The following is a 19,343-nucleotide window of genomic DNA, read 5'->3' as shown; positions in this document are numbered from 1 at the left end:
TTCTTCTTTTGAGTGAACATGGTAAATGCTGCTCTGTGTGCTTAATTTGTTGATAGTGTATTATACTGGTATCTGTATGAATAGGAGGTTTTGTAAAATTTTATGTGCTTATTTGATTTCCAGTCCCCGGCCATGCTTCTTGGGTTCAAGGTCAGAGTGCCCATGGCAGCAGTGCTTCACAGGCTAAGCCCTCGTCGCCCTTGCCTCAGCTGGCTGGTACCAACTTTTAACATTCTTGAAATGTTCCCGTGTTATCATCTTGATGCAAAATTAGCATAAACTGCTGCCTTTCTACTAGCGCTAAAATTCGGAGCCTGGACTGTTAGCAGGGCTGTTCTGTGTAGAGTGGCTTGCACATTATTTCATTCGAGACACTGTAATGATCGGATCAATCAAAGCCCAAAACCTGTCCCGAAAAGAGTTAAGTTCTCGTGACATAATGCTGCTATACAGTCCAGCTCACTTTATGAATATGACTACATATGGGGAGCTAATTGCCACAGCACTGCCGATTAGGCTTCTTGTTATGAGCAATATGCCATGTCTAGTGGATAGAGCTTACTGGTAGCATGCAGTGGCAGAAATGCTCATCTTTTTCATTGATTTCGACAAGAACGGTAGTCACTGAAGTGTCAAGGGTTTTTGCGCAGTTGAATTTTGCATGCAGTCGACCATTGAATGAGGAAGGAGTTCTTAGATGCATGCAGCATGCAGTAGACTAGAGTCACTAAATAAAAAGTTAGAGTACCGGCACTCTTTTCTCTTATTGTTATGTGCCGCTGCCACGATCATTGGTCAGTTCGCATTACGTGATATTTGTTTACACTGCGATGGTTCATGGGGGTAGCCATTTTGTGGCTTATGCGTTTTCAGTCGGCCAACTGTGGTAGTCCTAGTGCTGCGACGCTGCAAGTGCTGTCAGTGGCCGACGCATTGACCACGAGATCCCGCGCTTCGCAGCATTTCAGCTGCACAAGAGCATACGAGGATGCCGTTTTGCTGCGTTGTTGGCTGTTTCAACTCGCAAAATGACAGAAAACGCTTCATGCGCTTTCCGTTGGGGAAAAAGGACGGTGCTCGACTACGCGCATGGCTGCAACTCGTGAGCCGCAATGATTTCGATTATGCCATTCCTTGTAACGATTATGCCATTCTCTGTAACCAGCCCCCAAAGTTTCACAGAATTATAGTGATTACTGTACTCCGGAAGCGTGCTGACCACCCAGTTACACCGGCTACAAGTTTCAAATACACGTGCAGATGGCTCGCTGCCGTTAGCTTCAAGATTAAGCCGCTGTTTGAAGCAGTCTCCAGTGCGCCCAACATTATTTTACCTCCAGCGGGGTTACCCTTGCCTTAATCACCGTGAATTGCTCAGCCAGAGCGCTCGTATATTTCTCCTGTAAAAGTTTGGTGTAATCGCGAAGACACCCGTAGTAGCATTGCACTCGACCGCTGCCTACATTGAGCCATTAGAAATTCTCCCGCGGTGTTGACACATTAGCTCCTACAAAATGAAAGCAAGTTTAAAAGGCAACGCATGAAGTGTTATAGCAACAGCTTCTACTGAGGAGGCGATCGCAATATATAATAAAGCATACGAACAGCGCAACGCCGATTGTGCAGAGTCTAGAAAAATTTGCCCAGAATAATCAACAATAACCTGGAATATTTAAGTTCATACTGCAAAGAGTGTCTCCCCACGATGAAAGCATAAACTGATGGTAACGGCTGTACCCTTTGCATTTGAGCGGTTCCAAGCCGCACGATTCCCGCCGCAGCGTGAGGGTGGCTAGCAGCATTGTTTATGAAATGGTTGGGCTAAAGTTAGCGGCGAGGTCACAGAAGTGGCAATCTGACAACAATGATAAACACCAAAATGGCCGCCCCTGCTTAACGCCGTGCTACAGTGTCGGTACTCTAAGTTTTATTTAGTGACTCTACAGTAGACCAGCCTTAGTCTCCAGTTGTCAAAGAAGTTGTAATGATGCAATGACAAAGCTGCCATAGCACCTATGACATGAAGCATTTCATGAATTCTCTGCTGTCAGCATGCAATTGACATGGTAACAGCGCAAAAGCTGGTGAGCTGGTTGGGAATCCAGCGCAAGGCACATGACAGCTTCAGCCGGTGAGGCATACCATATTGAAATTTTCAGTTTGCTGGCAGCTGTAGATCACTGACTGTGTGCAGTAGTTTCACTTGCTCTGATGCCCATTTATCGCACCCACTAGACCCAGGATTCTATTATCGGCGGTTTGCCCCTGTAGGACATATGGATCATTGGGGGCAAAAGTACCAGACCCCCCCCCCCCCCCCCCCTCCAAGTTTAGACTCATGCCACTGTGCGTAGGGGCGTCACCTGAAAAAGCACTTCTGGTGTCGAAACAGGCCCTCTGCGCCGGTCTCGACACCAGAAGTGTTTCGTCAGGTGGCGTTCCCGTGCACAGTGGCAAGGGCCAGAACTTACACATGGCGTCTATTACTTTTTCCCCGTAATGGTACACACTATGTAACTTTGTAAATGTTTGGCATGCTGTTACACTTTCAGTGCAGTCTTTTTTGTAGCTTTTCTTGAGGCAGCACCTTGTTTTGAGGGCACCTCCCCTCAAAAGAAGGGGTCTGGGATGTCTTTCGGTGTCCTGGTGCTTCTGCTAAGACGCGCAAGTCCTTCAACTAAAGGATGAATTGCAGTGCCTCCTTGTTTCGTCTGACTGCGGCATGGCTGCAGTTTGTTCTATCCGAGGCGCTGTGACAATGGGCTAATGCACATTTTGACGGCAGGACTGCCCTCATTCATAATTAGTAAGCGTCAATTATAACTGGAGCTGGTATTGCGATTACAATTATAGCATGTGCAGGAGCTATGGACAGAAATGCGAACAGAGCGGAGCCTGGGTAAAAGCACAATGAATAGAAATGCAAACAGCGGAGCCTGGGTGCTCCACTGTTTGCATTTTTTTTTCATCTTACTTTCACTTCAGTGGACACGAGAGTCGTCTGTTATGCATTCATGGATTACTTTAACATATTTTTCTTACCACCTTGGTAAAAGCGCGATCAAAAGAAATTCGAACAGCGGAATGCATATGTGCCGTGTTGTTCACATATCTTTCCATTGTTATAGTACTTTATAATTAGAAGTACTGCCTACATTGATAGACATTCTTTGCTATTGTTCATAGTGACACCATTTTTGTGGTGCCATTATTCTCATGTAAGCCACTGAATATTTCCTGTCAAGGGGTGGCCAGCTTGTCAAGCAGCCGTATGGTCGCTTTTTGTGGCTGATCCTTGCCTGCAGTAAGGAAAAATAAATTAATTTCAGGGTATTTTGCGGCAATAAAAAGGGAAACACTGTTGTTGAGAATGGTGTGTTACGTTCGTTTCAAAAATTTTTCTGGGCAGGAATTTTGGATGCAAGACACAAAAGGGTCGTTTTTATTTCGTTAATAGTGGACCCTGCACCATTTCCCGACGTGAACTCCGCAGACGAAGCAAGGCTGCCAAAAGGTATGTTTCTGCTTGCACAAGCTGAAGGAAACTTGGCAAGAGGGTTCTTCATTGTGCGAATAGCAATTCTTTAATGGTGTTCCCGGCATTTAACTTTTGTTTTACTGCGCTGAATACTGACTTCATCATTATCAATGCCTTGCAAGTGAAAACCCAGGTTTATTTTATTATGCCGAATGTAATCTGACCCAGCTTGGGCAGTCGGCTGCCAGTTGTCAAGCTCACTCCTGAAAAAAATTCTCTTGGGGCGGTCTCTACAACCTCACTTTCCGCCTTGTAGGTTGGCCTCCTCTGCAATTGCAGTACCTGTCTGCTGCATTACATGCGGCTATCTCAATACTGTGCCCTTGTATTAGTGAAGCCATGCTTCTGATTTTTCTTAGAGCACATTTACATCAAGAAACATGATTTACTCCATAGCCTTCAGTAATAGTGCCTTGCTGCACTGGAGGACTATGGTGTCTTGGGATTTTTGTGGTGTATTCTGAAGGAGTCGGCCTTTTCACAATCCAAGATATGGAAAGCAGCATGCATCTGTTGTTTAAAGCACTTGTGACTCGTTGGCATATACTCATAGAATGCATGCGATGCTGAAACTTCCACCACTCCACTGAAAGGCGTTATCTTTGTTCCGATTTTGGTGTAGCTCTAGTCTTCAAAGGTAAAACTGCCAGCTATGTTCCTAAGCACAGATGGGATTTCAAACATAAGCAAAGGTCTGAAATTGTGTGAGGTGAAAGAGTAAAAAAAACGGTGCTAAGTATCTATGACCTCAAATCAATGGGAAAAAACTCAAAATCAATGAAAATGGAAAAAAAAACTGAAAAAAAATTACCCCAGGCACTTAATTCCTTACATGCTATGAATGCGAAAGCTGTGTGGGTTAATGTTCATACGTGCAGAATTGGTCATTCTTTACCTAAGATTCATAGATGGCAGATAGTTCTCGCACTACTACTGTAAGCTGCTTTTTACTTTATCCACCTGTCTTTCTTGTTTTTCCTCTTATTTTGCAGCTGTAGGGCCTACAGCACAAGTGGACAACACAGTGGGGATCACAAATGAAGCTGGAGAGGTGCGTGGTATTTCGCTAGTTTTTTGTTTACGTACTGTGTTAGTCAGAGGTGAGAAAAAAAGCATTTCTTGAGACTTCATAATGGCCGTGGACTCTGGACCTCTTCTGTTTACCATGCTCGGGCAGCTTGCTGGCCGCTAGAAAAGTCAAGACAGGAAGGTTCATCATAGTCATAAGGAATGGTGGCCACGGATCACGGAAGCACGCTGCTTTGCGGGCTACTGCGTATCGTTGCTTGCACATGTACGGTAGATTTTGGCTCCTTGGGAGCAGAAGAAACGACGTGAAGTTATTGGGCGGCTGCAGGCTGTAGAGCAAACAGCTGATCGCGTTTCGCACACATATGGCTACGACGACACGAGTGTATGGTGTTGTGTGCTATCTTGAAATCTGAACTTAAGCTTCGAGAAATCCTCAAAAGCATGTGACGAGCAGTTGCACTGGATGCTCGCTTCCGCCCGCGCATCTTGTCCCACAGCTTTTCACCACTCCTCCTCCAGGCAGTGGCTGAATCGCTTATGTAGAAGCTGCGGGACAAGACGCACCGGCGGAAGCAAGCGGCCCCCTTGACAAAGGCCAGCTAGAGGTTATGCCCTATGGGCATAAAATGGCACATAACCTGAAGAAGGTGGCGTCTTAGCAGGGAATCCGTGTTGTGTTCTCCGCCCCCTGCAAGTTGTCTCAACTTTGCAAGCATGTGGCGCACGGTCCGTGCAGCGCCGCCTGCACCACTGAAGTGGTGTACCAGTTTCCACTGCAGTGTGGCAGAGTTTACATTGGCCAAACTGGCCAATGTATCAATGATAGACTGTGGCAGCATTTCTGCTCTCTGAAGAGTGAAATTGGTGCTAATCTCCCCAGACATTGCATGGAATGCAATGGTTGTTACCCCAAGCTTAATCAAACAATATCGTAGGAGGGGGAAAGTCTAGAATTGAGCGGGAGATTTTAGAAGCAGCACACATGCACACACTTGGTCTTGACACCCATGTAAGTGAGCCTTCTCTGGCTCTCCTAGAAAAATAAACCCGGTTTATTATCAACGAGTGATAGTTGCGTCACACCTTTGCAGTCGTTTTTCCTTTGTCATTATGTGTGATTTTACCACATGTTATTCTTGAGTTTATTGTTTTTATTATTTCATGGCATTCCACGCACAGACGCAATGTTTTGCTTCTATGTGTTTTTTGATACTCAATGTCATTTGGTGTCTACTTCTGTAATCTTCCACGGTGAAACACATAAGTTACACTGTGCCACATGTAAGTGTTTTGTACAACAGTGGTAACTTCAGACATGATTGAGTCCTGTAATTTCGTAGTGTGCCAATCTTAATGGAATTTAATCAAAATATTAGTGCATCCACTAAGTTTCCAAGCATGCCGAAGCAAACTTTTCCAGTCTTTCATTGTATTGTAAACAGCATGGAACACAGCTGCAGAGAAGTAAAACACCAGGTGCTGTCCTATATATTAATTTTTTAGACCTTCGCTTACCACAAATGAATACCAACTTGACTAACTTGCCATAATTCTACGCCTCTTGCTGTGACTGGCTTCTTTGCCAAAGGGTTGCAAGTCACGAGGTGCGGTGCCCGCTTGGACCTGAGAACTGTTTTCACCCTTGCTAGCTTGATATTAAATATTGCAGTACTGGCTATGTGTGTTAACATTTTAAAGGTGCCGGTACAGCGCATGTAATGAGTGCAGGCAGTGTAACAGTCGGTGGGTCTTGACTGTTCGGGTCCATGAAGCTAGTCCGGGTTGTTCTGCAGTCCCGATGTCATTATGGAATATACAAGAACCCCAGGTGGTAGAAATTTCCGAAGCTCTCCACTACGATGTTCCTTATAGCCTGAGTTGCTTTCAGACATCAAACACCATAACACCAAACCAAACCATTTTTTACCATACACATATGAGTACTGCAGCATGTATCATGCTTTTGGAAGCAACTAGTGTGCAGCATTTGATAGAAAATACATGCAAGCCAAAAATTTGTTGTCTCCACTCTGCAATGTGTCTTGGTTACTTTGAGCAAAAATTAAAATCTGAAAGTGCTTCTCAGGAAACGCATCTTAGACTGGTTCCTTAATATGTACATTTTTTAGTGGCTTTGAATGTTCAATCAGAAGTCAGATTACTAGCAAGTATGTTTATGTTGGCATTTCATGTCGGGTGAGTTCTGCATTTAAAACAGTATTAAAACCATCTGTGCTCTGTGTTCATCTTCAGGTTCATGTTGGGCATGGAAGTTATGTGCCCGTGGCTGCATGGAATCGCCTGCTGGCATTGGGCAGTGATTCCACATTCTGCAAACAGTTGGCAGTGTGCCTGTGGGGCAACGAAATCCTCGCCCAAAGGAGCCTCACAGGCACGCTGTCAAATAACGCCATCTCTAAGGGGATGACGAAGATACATCCGCCACTTTCCCCTCTAAAGGTGGCCTCAGTGTCAGGTAAACCACTCGTTCTTGTTGCATAGCTGCATGCATTTAGTCACTCTTACTGGTGAATCTGGTGAATGTTTTTAGAATGTGGCCCATTTGAGATTCTGTGAGTTTGTAAATAATTAATTGCATTACTGTCATTGTTGTCAGACTTATGAGAACCAATTCACACTATAAAGAGGACTTTACAGTGAAAGCTCGTTAATTCGAACCTCGATAATTTGAATTTTTGGATAATTCGAACTACACTACTTGGTCCGGCCAAGCTCCATAGAGATCTCTGTATAAAAAAGCCCGTTAATTCGAAAGCGAGTCGGTTCCGCTGCGGATAATTCGAACTACGCGCTGCCGCGTCTGGGCAGCTTGGCACACAGCACGTGGCCAAAAAAAAAATAGCACCTCCGCATAGTTAGAGGCTGCGCATGTCTTAAACAGGGACAGAATATGGAACCAGATAAAACCGTGGAAGAGTGGGCAAAGCCTAAATGGCGCAATCACCGGCGCGGCGGCACCGACGGGTAGGGGTCGACGGCCGCAGTGACGGCTGCCTACCCTCATTTCCGCACAGCCTCCGAAACTCGCCACTAAATACTCGCTAATTCGAGTGCTGTTAATTCGGAAATATGGATAAATACTGTCGGCGCACTCTCAGCCAATGCCAACGCCCATGAAAGGCTATGACTTCGGACGGGTGCTACGAATTTCGTGCGAAAAGCTTTTCTTCTTTCGCGAGTGTCGTCCATCTTTCCACCCATCAGTCGCCAATGGAAGCATGCGGTCAGCCGCGATCATAACGCCGGCTTTTAGCATCGCCTGGCGGTCAGCCGCTGGCCGGAAGCGGCCAACGTCGGCTATCAGCGCAGACCAATCAGGGCGCGACCGCGTCAGGCTTCCGCCTGCTTCTGCAACATGGCTGTGCCTGCCAAAGCGGCCTCTCACTTCACCACGAACTCGTCGTTGCCGCTACACTGTGCCTCATGTCCACGGCAAACAAAAGTCGCACGAAGCTTTCGCTTTGTCTGAAAATGTCCACAGCACAAAATTTTAGCGATGAAACGCGCCAAATTTTCAGAATGCTTCTGGATTTTCAAGGCTGCTAGGCTTAGCCACTACGCGTCGGTTGACGTCAGGAAGCGCAGGAGGTTCAAACAGGTTAATTATTTTGGTTCAGAAAAGGGCCATGAAGAATAATTGATCCTCTTGGTCGTCATTGAATAAATAATAGTTTAATTGTAAATGCACAGCTGTTCCTTTCATCATTTTACTAAGCATATGAAATCACGCAGTTTCTAAACCCTGGCGGCAGCCGGCCATTTTCCGCCACTTGTGCTGCTGCACGGCGGCAGTGCGGGGAACGCCGTGCCGCTCAAAGTCCGCAGCGCAAGTACGCTCCTATGGGTCGCCCTTAAGGCGAATGTAATGAAAATGAGGCTTGCATAACCGGACAAGCGCTGGCACTCTGCAAAGTTCGCTTCTCCCCTTTGCTAGAGCTAATGTCAAAAGGTAAACACACTGGGATGTTATCGCTGCGCAGCATCTTGGCGCACTGCCAAGAAATGCGTTGTGGACCGTGAAGGTATGAAATAGAGGGAAGTGTTAACGACTGACGCTTTTTTTTTCAAATTCTTAGGCAAAAATTGGGGGTGGGTGGGTTCGTTACACAAGTAAATACGGTACGTTTACTACCAAATGCAAATGGTTCTTGTCAGTTTTTTCTAGGCCATTCGTTATTCGAACATCCGATAATTCAAACTTTTTCCCCGGTCCCATGAAGTTCGAATTAACGAGCTTTTACTGTATATGAAAGTCACTTGAGTGATGCTCTGCTCGTCTAGTGGCAGCTGAAAAGTGCACAGTGGGCTGTGGGATCAGGCGGCAGCTGTTGCAGCCGCTGCTTTCAAACCTTCTTGCGAGGAAGGTGGTTTGAGAGGTCAAAATAGAGGTCGTAAAGACATGACGTATGGTTCCCTGCAGTTTCTTTTGCGTTGGCTCATGATGGTTGCAAGACTTTTGTTTCAGACTTTCAGACTTTGTTTCAACGTGCGCTGTTTATGCAAGCTTGCTGAGGTCTACGTAGTGAAATTGTCCACTGGCCAGGGTAGGCAAAGGTGACTATAGCTTCACGGGCACACTTGAAAAGCCGCTCAGTCGGCTGTTAGCTGAATTGTAGTCGGTACGTCTTAAATTGAGAGAAAAAGAGTATTTAAGTGTAGCATCTAACTTCATAGAGATAATTGCAATTCATGCGTTTTTTTTGTTAAAAGCTGGGCATCTGCCATCATCATCACTCGTTTTAGCCTTACGGTAGCTTGTTACGGGAGAGACGGTACGCTAAAACGTCTTCTGGCGTGCGGCGCGCTATCCGGAAAGTCTCGCGTCCGGTAACACGGTAACAGGTAACGTAACAACGGGAACAATATGCTATAACTCTCTAATAAGGGTGCTCCCTTCACCTGTCGCTGCTCTCGGCCTCGCTTTGTCCTGTTATCCCTCTGCCTCACAGGCACATTTAGTGCCTCTTTCAACGAGTGACATTCGGATAATGCGTCATTCGCGCAGTGTCACACGGTGAGTTTTAGTGACACTCGCTGTAGAACACATTTGCCCCTCAGTGATTCTGGAGAGCTCACCCCGCGTGGTCTGGCAAAGCGAGTGTGTAATCTCAACAGTAGTGCTCCGACGTAAGAAAAAATATTGTTTCGAGAATTACAAGGTCTTAAAATCTCGTTCTTAATTTCTCCATCCATTGTACTTTTTAATGATAACTTGCTTTAATTCATCAGCAACTAAAATTAGTGCGCGCACTTGAACAGCTGCTCTCGCTTTGACAAGTGACTAACGACCCTTTTCCTCGATAGGCACAACGAGTCCGCAGGGCTCTTGCGTGCCATTTTGGCGGTTATGGAGCCAACGCGCAAGTTTGACGAATGTTAAAATGCTAGTGACCTGAGATCGGCTATTGCATTGCAGGACACGCTGCAATGAACGGGAAGACTGTCGTCACGTAGGGGTAACACATAAGGCCGTTGCAATTAATGCGAAAGGCCGCTGAACACATTTCTTGACAAAGTCACCTAAAATAATTATTGTTCGCACCCTAGAAAGCAGGGAAATTTGGCGAGAACCGCCGGTCACACGCGATGTCACCAAAGCGGCTACCAATTAAGTGTTCCCTGGGAGCTCGATCACATCGGCGCTTCCTACAGAGTTGTAGCAGTGCTTAAACAAGCAATGCTACACAGATGATACAAAAATTAACTTTTTTTAGCACAGATAACGATTTATGCCATGGAGATGAGCACTAGATGCTGTAGTGAAGCTCGCGGCGCATTGCATTGCCAATCGCACCCTCTATAGATTCGCGGAAAAGGAGTGCCCACTCAGCTTTTTATTCTGCCCTCGGGAAAAGGGGAAGCAGTACAGCGGATGATTCCGAGAATACGGGAAAGGTCAAACTCCTTCCGGGAATGTAGTACGTCTCCGGTCCCATCGCACTGCGCACGTGCTTGCGGCGAGGCGGGAGCACGTGGCTGGCGACGAGCCGTCGTATTGGCCGTCACGTGGCTTTTGTTCCACGTCTGCGGCGACGCTGCTCAAAGCGTAGGGTGTCTATGGCGGCTCTCGTTGACAGCTTGAGGCGCGATCAACAAGGCATAGTCACGCTAGCTGCAACCATTAAGAATATCCCCTCACTCCCAGGGATCAACCTCACGTGGACAGGGAAGGGACACCCGAAAGACGCGCTTTGTATGAGAGTTGCTGTTCATCAGTCTGCTGTGCATGGAGACAGCTTATGGATGTCGAAAGTGAACAGTTGGGCCTCGGAGAAGCCTTTCCTCGAAACTGGGTACACCAGATGTTGAAACAACCCGCACTACGGGAAAGCGAGCATATTCGCGGGAAGGAGGGAGCATTCCTTTGTAATCTCGATATTGGAAATCTCACATATTTGTACAGTGCTTGCCGATATCTTCTTTAATAATATTAATCATTGTTTTTTTGGGGGAAAGGAAATGGCGCTGTATCTGTCTCCTGTATCGTTGGACACCTGAACCGCGCCGTAAGGGGAGGGATAAGAGAGGGAGTGAAAGAAGAAAGGAAGAATTAGGTGCCGTAGTGGAGGGCTCCGGAATAATTTAGACCACCTGGAGATCTTTAACGTGCACTGACATCGCACAGCACACAGGCGCATTAGCGTTTTTCCTCCATAAAAACGCAGCCGCCGCGGTCAGGTTCGAACCCGGGAACTCCGGATCAGTAGTCGAGCGCCCTAACCACTGAGGCACCGCGGCCCGATCGTTGATTGGATGTGTTTTCTTTTCCCAGTCGTTTATCGGCGATGCTTTGTTTTCACCAATATTTTGTTGGGTGGATATTTGTGGAGTTACCTGATTGACTACTGTCCCCACCGAGGGCGGGGATATAGCGTTTAAAACCAGTCGTTTCGGCGGGACCGAGGCGAATGTAAGCCAGCAAGCATCAATTGCTAGAAAAAGTTTCTTTCTTTAGTATAAGTTCAGCGCAGCTTACGATTTATGTCATGCAAACGAGCACTAGCTCTTTTATTAGAGTTAACTGTGCTGGGCTTGTTGGTGATCATACATACTAAAAGATCTTGGTGCCAAAACAGCACACTGTTTGTACACGGCTATGTGAACAAAACCACTGCAGTGCAGTCGTCCTCATTATTTCATACATGAGGAAATTCCGCGCTTATGCGGCAAATGCTCAAGCGTGTACTTTGATCGGCGAGTCCTCATTTTGAACGTTCACGAAATATTCGCTAATCAAGCAGCAGAGAAAAGCGAGCGACACGATCGAAAATCAACATGCACACATTTGAAGCTGTCGTCCTGGCGTTGCTGCGGGTGGGGCGAAGCGATGGCGACGGTGATGGTCAGTGCGGGCTCTGTTCACGTTTCGAAAGAATCGCAAAATATCGAATCTCTTCTCATGCCCGCTATCTCCTTCCCCTCCTGCTCACGTTAAATCACGTTAAAGAAGGGACATACATCGCGCTCCTCGGGCTTACTAATTCTGGTGCCCCACACAACAGGTAGTAAGCAGGAAAGCGTTAAAAGCAAGCCAACGTTGATTGCGCAAGCAGAAGCTATAACACGAGCATTTTAGTCGAAAGCACTACTCCACGAGGTGAAACCGGCTCACCGGTTTGTCTGAAGCTTGACCTTGAGGATTACCTGATGCAAGTTGCAACAAAAAAAAAAAAACATTGCCGCGACTGTAATTCGTGCTCGCGGCGGCGCGAACAGGTCAGCTTCGCCGGCCAATGCGCGAGAGCACCAGGCTATCGCCGATCACGTGTCGTTGTAAACTGCAACACACTCTGGTGGTGTGCATTTAAAAACGTCGACTTCATCAACTAATACAACTGCCAAGCTAATATTAGCGCTTTGAGCTATGTGGCGGTGTAATGACGGATAGATGTCCTTTATTGTGGAGAACGTTGGGGTAGAAGCAGGTCACTAGAGCAATACACGTTGGCGTTGACTGGAGCATAGGACGCCGGCGTACATTGGGTTCAATTGGCATTGACGGTGAAAAAGTTGCAGATGCGCATACCTGGATCTCTGGATCAGTGGACTCCTCAAACGCGCTTTCAGGTGCGTGGAGTTGATGCCCACCTGAAAAGAAAGGTGCTTTCGCACAATATTTTGTTCTTAGAAATGCTAAACCGCCGACCATTTTTTTTTGCCCACTGGGCTTGAAAATGAAATTTGGTGTTCATGAAAGCGTGCATGCGACGAGTCATGTGACTAGTTTAGAAAATATCAGTGCATATATCCCGATCACTTGTATGTCACACTGGGAAAGCGGGATCTACCAATCAACATCTTTTCTTGGGACCCTATTGTGTTAGATAGTTCCAAAAATTGTTTTAAATTATTTTAAGCAGCAATAAAGTGAGTGTTTTAAGCTACTGGCATGGTACCGTCGGAGTGGTTAAATCATAAATACCACAAAACTGCAAAAGTTTGGAGGGGTGGGGTGGGGGGGTGGGGGTTGTCACCAGAGGAGAAATCTTGGAAGGGGCGACTGTTTCAATCCCACCCTCCAGCCCGTCCCGGTTCCGGAGACATTGGCTAAATTCAAAATTTTCTTAACTGCTGCCGAATTGTTATGAGTGTCATCTACTTTTTTCATTTAAGTATTTTATACCGGTGGTGCTCTTTAGTGTGTTTAAGCTCTCCGCAGAGCATATCCGAGTATTTTTGAAAGCGCTGTTTTAGGTTAACATTAAATGACTGTGTTTGAACATTTTTAAGCAGAAATTTTTTTATTTATGCAGCTTGAGAAACCTTTGGTTATCCATAAGTCCCGGGGGCAGAATACCAAGGAGTGTTCGGACTTATTCGTGTGCATGTATTCATTATTTTTTCGAACTTCGCGGAAAAATTGCCGAATGTGCAATTGGTGCATTTTTCTCGTAGTACACTATTAAGTTAGCATCGGTTGCTACTTTAGCAAAAGAGGTTTCTATCAAGTGATTGTCAGCAGCGTTTTCGGGGGGTAGCTTTATTAGAGCACTCGATTAAAATGGAAACGAAATAATGGTAGTTAAAGTGTAACTGATGGCTCGTGTGATCTAAAATTCGATAAAACATGATCAATGAAGGTGCCAGAACCTTGAAGAGCAATGCGCATAGGGGGTGCTAATAGTGACTCTAATCCGTGGTTGACGAAGCAGGTTAAGTATGAAAAACAAGAGCTGTAAAAAATGCCTGTTATGTACCCGAAATGACAATGTTTTTGACTCAAAAGAAAATATTTGAAAAAAGTCTTTCTGGTTGGGAAATATGAATTAGGAGGAAGATGACTGACGCAAACCCAGTTAATTTTCGAAAAAAAACCGGCGTTTCGGGACCGGCTCGGTCCTTTCTTCTCGGTTTGAGTTCGGGCGAGGAACATTTGGGGTTTTTAAGTCCACGTATGGAAGACCTCCGGGTCAGTGGCCGCAAACCATGGATGCATGAAGAGGGATGTGTCCCCAGGGAGCGATTAGTATTCTTTCATGTCTGTTGCATGTTCCATGACTCGAGGAGAACCCTCCTGCAAGGGTTAGCTTTGGTTTCCAGTACAATAGTGCCGTCAAAGTCAATTCGGTGGTTGCATGCCTCGCAGTGTTCGACCACAGCGCTGCGTTGACGGTTCATCTGTCGGACGTCCGCTTTGTGTTGACTCACGCTTTCCGCGAAGTTCTTTGTCTCCCCTAGGTACGAGGCCGGGCAGGCCGAGTAGGACATTTTGTATTCAACACCTTAGGTCCTTTCTTTTGGGTGACGATCCATCGGGCGGGGGGAGTAGGCGTCCGACGGTGGTAGTCGATTTGTGCGTTGTTAGCTCCCCTTCGCCACCTAGAATACTATCTAGCGTCTCGCTCACGCCTGTGACGTAGGGGATGCAAACGCGCTTTCACTTCTAGCGCGTGCTTGGGGAAAGAAAGGGCTGTTTTAGTTTTTGTCTTTTTGCTTTTGTTTTCACAACTAAAAGTTTGGAAAATCACTTCTCGTACAGATTTCCGCCATTAGACGATTTCCAGAAGTCAGCTTTTTCGCAAGGCATTTTTCTAACCAAGAATCTCGTTCCCCGACGACAGTCTCGCATTCTTTAAGCCGTGGTAAAAACAGCGCAGCGACGACAGACACAGAGAAGACAGAAGAAGACGGACAAGCGCTGTCCGTCTTCTTCTGTCTTCTCTGTGTCTGTCGTCGCTGCGCTGTTTTTACCACGGCTTAAAGATGCACCAACTAGCTCAGTTTTCGGTTCTTCTCGCATTCTTTGTCGAAACGACAAGTGTCAAGATCCCACTTCTCAGCCAACTCGGGAATGTCGCCAGTCTACTTCAAGGCCTCCGAAGAATACAATCCTACAGTACTGGAAAATGGGATTCCAGTCAACATTCTGTAGCACTGCGGTAGAGGCCAGGTAGGGAAATAGGAGGAAATGGAACTTTGTTCCTGTGCGGGCAGTTGTGAACTCTCTCATACTAAGCTTTATAAAAATTATCTGCTGAACAACACCGTCGCCGCAAATTTGTCCCTTCACACCCACAGCACCCGCAGCCAGAATAACGAACAACCCACTCCCCACAGCACTGTGAGAAAGGACGACCTCCCTCCTTTTCCTGCCTTGACTCTGCTGCAGGCAGAGTGGCAACGTCCTGAGTTTTCATTCGCTCGAAGAATGTGTGTGCCGTCCCGCTTGGAAAACAAACCTTGCAGAGAAGATGACTTACGGGTTTTCGCAAATGGTCAATTGGATATTTCTTCCAGGAATGCGACGCAGCTCTCGCCCTCAGTCGAAGGAATCCACTTTAACCACAGCGTGTTTAACCATAAACTTTTTAACTAGTAAAGTTGGGCACCTACCTGCATTTGGAGCTTTGTAGGCGCTCGTTAATAACAGCCATGTCAGTTTTTAGAATTTCGAAAACGCGATTATCTTAGGTGCTGTGGCGCGGCAAAATTTGCCTACATAGTGCCAAAATACACGCGCTTTCGAAAGCATGCAGGCAAAGCAACCCCTGTAGTGCGCGTAATTAGTCAAAAGAGCCAAATTTTGTCTAGCCACAGCTCCAAGGGTAATCGCGTTTGCTAAATTATAAAAAACATATGTCTATTGCTGAAGACCGGGTACAAGTCTCTAATTGCAACTAGGTGCTTAATTCTAATAGTTTAAAAGTGAATTATTACAGAGTTAACCAAGTTACTACCTAAACCGATTCACCGGTTTTCTGTTGTCCCTCATCACTGGCAATACTATAATAAAAAGCCATATTTTTACCCAAAAAGCATATTTTTGAAAATTACCCAAAGTATTCGCTGTAACGCCTGATATATGTAATGTCAGTAGTGATAGTAAATATATAGTAAAAATAGTGATAGGAAGTGCTAGAGATAGTGATAATGATAGGTACTGAGAGTGATAGTGCTAGAGACAGAAAGCGATAATGATAGCGGTGGGTCTAAAAATTAACATGCATGAAACCAAATTAGTGTTCAACAGTCTAGCAAGGGAACAGCAGTTCACAATTGGCAGTATGGTGCTGAAAGTGGTCAAGTAATACGTCTACTCAGGGCAGGTAGAGACAGCTGATCCGGATCATAAAAGGGATATAACTACAAGGATAAGAATGGGGTGAAGCACTTATAACAGGTTGTTCCAGATCACGAATGGCAGTTTACCAATATCTCTAAAGAGAAAAGTGTACAACAGCTGTATCTTACCAGTACTCACCTGCAGGGCAGAAACGTGGAGGCTAACGAAATGGGTTCGGCTTAAGTTAAGGACAACGCAGCGAGTCATGGAAATAAAAATGATAGGTGTAACGTTAAGAGACTGGAAGTGGGCAGAGTGGATGCGGGAACAAACACGGGTTAATGATATCTTGGTCGAAACCAGGAGGAAGAAATGGGCTTGGGCAGGGCATGCATTGCGAAGGCAAGACAACCGTTGGTCCTTAAGGGTAACGGAGTGGATTCCGAGAGAAGGCAAGCGTAGCAGGGGGCGGCAGAGCATTAGGTGGGCGGATGATATTAAGAACTTGCTCGTGATACCGCTCGTGTGTGTCCTATGTATACAGGCGGTGACAGGAATGAAATCCCCAATTATAGGCCTATTTCTGTATTACCTGTATTATCAAGAGTATTTGAGAGTGCGACTAACTGCAGATTTCAGAACTTTTTCGACAAACATAACATTATATCTCCGACACAGTACGGCTTCTTAAGGAACAGGTCCACCGAACAAGCACTGCTGAAAATTAAAGAAAAAATTAGGGATAATATTGAAGAGCAAAGATACACCTAGGGTTGGTTTCTTGATTTTCGCAAGGCGTTTGACTGCGTACAGCATACCATTCTCCTCAATAAGTTACATGCCTACGGTGTGCGCGGAATAACCCTGGATCACCTCGCAAACTATTTAGGAAACCGCTTACAGTATGTTCGAATAAATTAGAATTTTTCCGACAGGCTACCCATAACTCAAGGTGTTCCGGAAGGTTCCATCTTAGGACCTTTATTATTCTTAGTTTACAATATTGATATATGCCAAAATATTCTAGAATTTGAGGTAATACCCTTTTTGTCACGGTCATTATCACAAACTGCTTATATTTATTAGATGGCTGAGCAGATCGGTGCGCGCAATTTAGTTGACCAAATAGTTAGGCTTTCTTTAGGTTTTTCTCTGGATAGTAATAAAAATAAAGTTTATTTATGGACAAAATAAACTGTCCTCATGGCGACACTCGTGGCTGAAGAAAAAGACAAAAATATGCACGAAATGCGGATATCGGTTGCTCGCTTAAGGCTGACAAAAATGCTCTAGTTTGGTTAATCACTACAAATGCGCTGTACTCGGCATGCGCATTCCTTGAAACTTTTATGTGCAGAACCTTCGCTCGCATGCAAAAGATCATTCATCTGCAAGCAAACATTTTGAACACTTTTGTAAAGACATCTTTTACATGCAGTAAAGCAACTTCGAAAAATCAGCCGAGCGACACACTTCAGAGAACTCAGGCGATCACTGTGACCTTGCCTCACATGCGTCTGCATAACACAGCTGTTGATGGTCGTCTCCCAAATAATTACTTGCATTACCTGATTGGCGGAAGGCATTACTGGCAAAAAAAATAGAGTGAGCTCTACTACTAAACATTATGTTTAGTGATTTACAACCGAAGCTGTTCAAAAACAATATTACACGTTCAAGATACCCAACATGCTTCAAGAGAAACAAGCTTACTTGACCCTGCGCACAGAAGCTATCCAGGACTGCAGCGTCTCGTTATGAACCATTTCTTGCAATTTTTAAACAGGAAAGAGTTCATTAACGCAAATTTTTACACATTGTCGTAGAACTATAAAAGTCAATACATCCGCATATCTCCCGTCGATAGGCCTGCATTTTTTTTACTATTAGAATTTTTGCTATCATCAAAGGCGTTCCCCATTGTTTTCATAGTAGCCTTAAGTGCTCGATGCTGGCGATGGCAAAAACGTTTAAAGAGTTTTCTACGCATTGGAAGGATGTGTAGCAACATCTCCACAGCATCACCTTACAATTTTCCAGTATCCAAAGTTTTTTTCCCAAGAATTCCGATCATGTCCAGGAAATCGGTAAATTTCACGGGCAGCTCTTGGCTCTCTGTGCTCGGGGAACTATTGTGACAGCCCAGGACCCAACAGTAAGTTTCCCCACTCTTCAAACGCCCTGGTATTCCAGCCATGACTCACAACAAGCAACAACCGTTCTTTTGTGCACCTGGGAGCAGGACGGCTCGTGCTCATTCTGTGGTTCTGCGTTTGGGAAGTAATTCTACCCACCGCTGTGGCTCAGTGGTTAGAGCGCTCGGCTACTGATCCGGAGTTCTCGGGTTCGAACCTGACCACGGCGGCTGCGTTTTTATGGAGGAAAAACGCTAAGGCGCCCGTGTGCTGTGCGATGTCAGCGCAAGTTAAAGATCCCCAGGTGGTCGAAATTATTACGGAGTCCTCCACTACGGCACCTTTCTCTTCCTTTCTTCTTTCACTCCCTCCTTTATCCCTTTCCTTACGGCGCGGTTCAGGTGTCCAACGATGTATGAGACAGATACTGCGCCATTTCCTTTGCCCAAAAACCAATTATTATTATTATTAAGTAATTCTGTGCAGCACGTGCAACTGTCTCTCTATTTTCAGAGAACAGCTCGTGCTGAGAATGAAGGAGAGAGCGCCAGCGGTGCGAGCAGTACGCGCACAGCCCCAACTCCAACGACACTTTGTTGAGGTACGCGCTCAGCGTCGACTCTCTTCCGCGAAACGACGGACGCCCAAAGCAGTACGCATCTTCATGGAACTAGGCGCTGGCGTATGTTGCTGGCGCTTGTGCCGACGCTGCTCTGTTGTTGCCAGACCTTACAGGCAGATGCTGGCCGAAACAGTCTGACTGCTACTCAAAGATTTCAGCTTTTGAAAGAGTTACGACATGTAGTTAGGCAGTAAGCTGAATTGCCGTTTACTAGGTAAACCTTTTTTTACAAATATACATGCAACTGCCGCTGTTTTCTCAGCTCTTAAATACAATCAGCCGCACCATCGACGCAGCATCAATACAATGGAGTTTTTTCCCTTGCTGCATGCCACTTATAGCCACAAAGCTGCCCTTATAAGCTTGTTTTTGTGGCTTTTATGGCTCGCCTGCCAGAGCGACGGCCACCTTTCCACTGCGGCGATCAAACTTTCGTTCATTATTTTGTTTGGCGACATGGCGCGAACAACCTCGGAACCACAGAAAAATGTA

General features: G+C 45.8%; 1 protein-coding gene across 1 annotated transcript; it reads left to right on the top strand.

Annotated features, from left to right (window-relative positions):
- Nucleotides 1–2,115: 2,115 nt before the first annotated feature.
- LOC144108590 (BEN domain-containing protein 5-like) lies at nucleotides 2,116–18,856 on the top strand. The gene is made up of 5 exons (XM_077641787.1): nucleotides 2,116–2,131; nucleotides 3,458–3,514; nucleotides 4,531–4,589; nucleotides 6,824–7,046; nucleotides 18,743–18,856. Exons 1-5 carry the CDS (start codon nucleotides 2,116–2,118, stop codon nucleotides 18,757–18,759), a joined length of 372 nt encoding a protein of 123 aa, XP_077497913.1. The 3' UTR covers nucleotides 18,760–18,856.
- The last annotated feature ends 487 nt before the right edge of the window (nucleotides 18,857–19,343 follow it).

Source organism: Amblyomma americanum, chromosome 10, assembly GCF_052857255.1.
Source record: "Amblyomma americanum isolate KBUSLIRL-KWMA chromosome 10, ASM5285725v1, whole genome shotgun sequence".
Lineage (NCBI taxonomy): Eukaryota > Metazoa > Arthropoda > Arachnida > Ixodida > Ixodidae > Amblyomma > Amblyomma americanum.
This window is presented reverse-complemented; position numbering and strand designations above follow the sequence as displayed.

Bases quoted from the DNA above. Each gene is read 5' to 3' on its own strand.
- LOC144108590 (XM_077641787.1), top strand. The intron at 3,515-4,530 runs GTATGTTTCTGC...CTTATTTTGCAG, and splicing joins CGAAGCAAGGCTGCCAAAAG to CTGTAGGGCCTACAGCACAA. The intron at 4,590-6,823 runs GTGCGTGGTATT...GTTCATCTTCAG, and splicing joins TCACAAATGAAGCTGGAGAG to GTTCATGTTGGGCATGGAAG.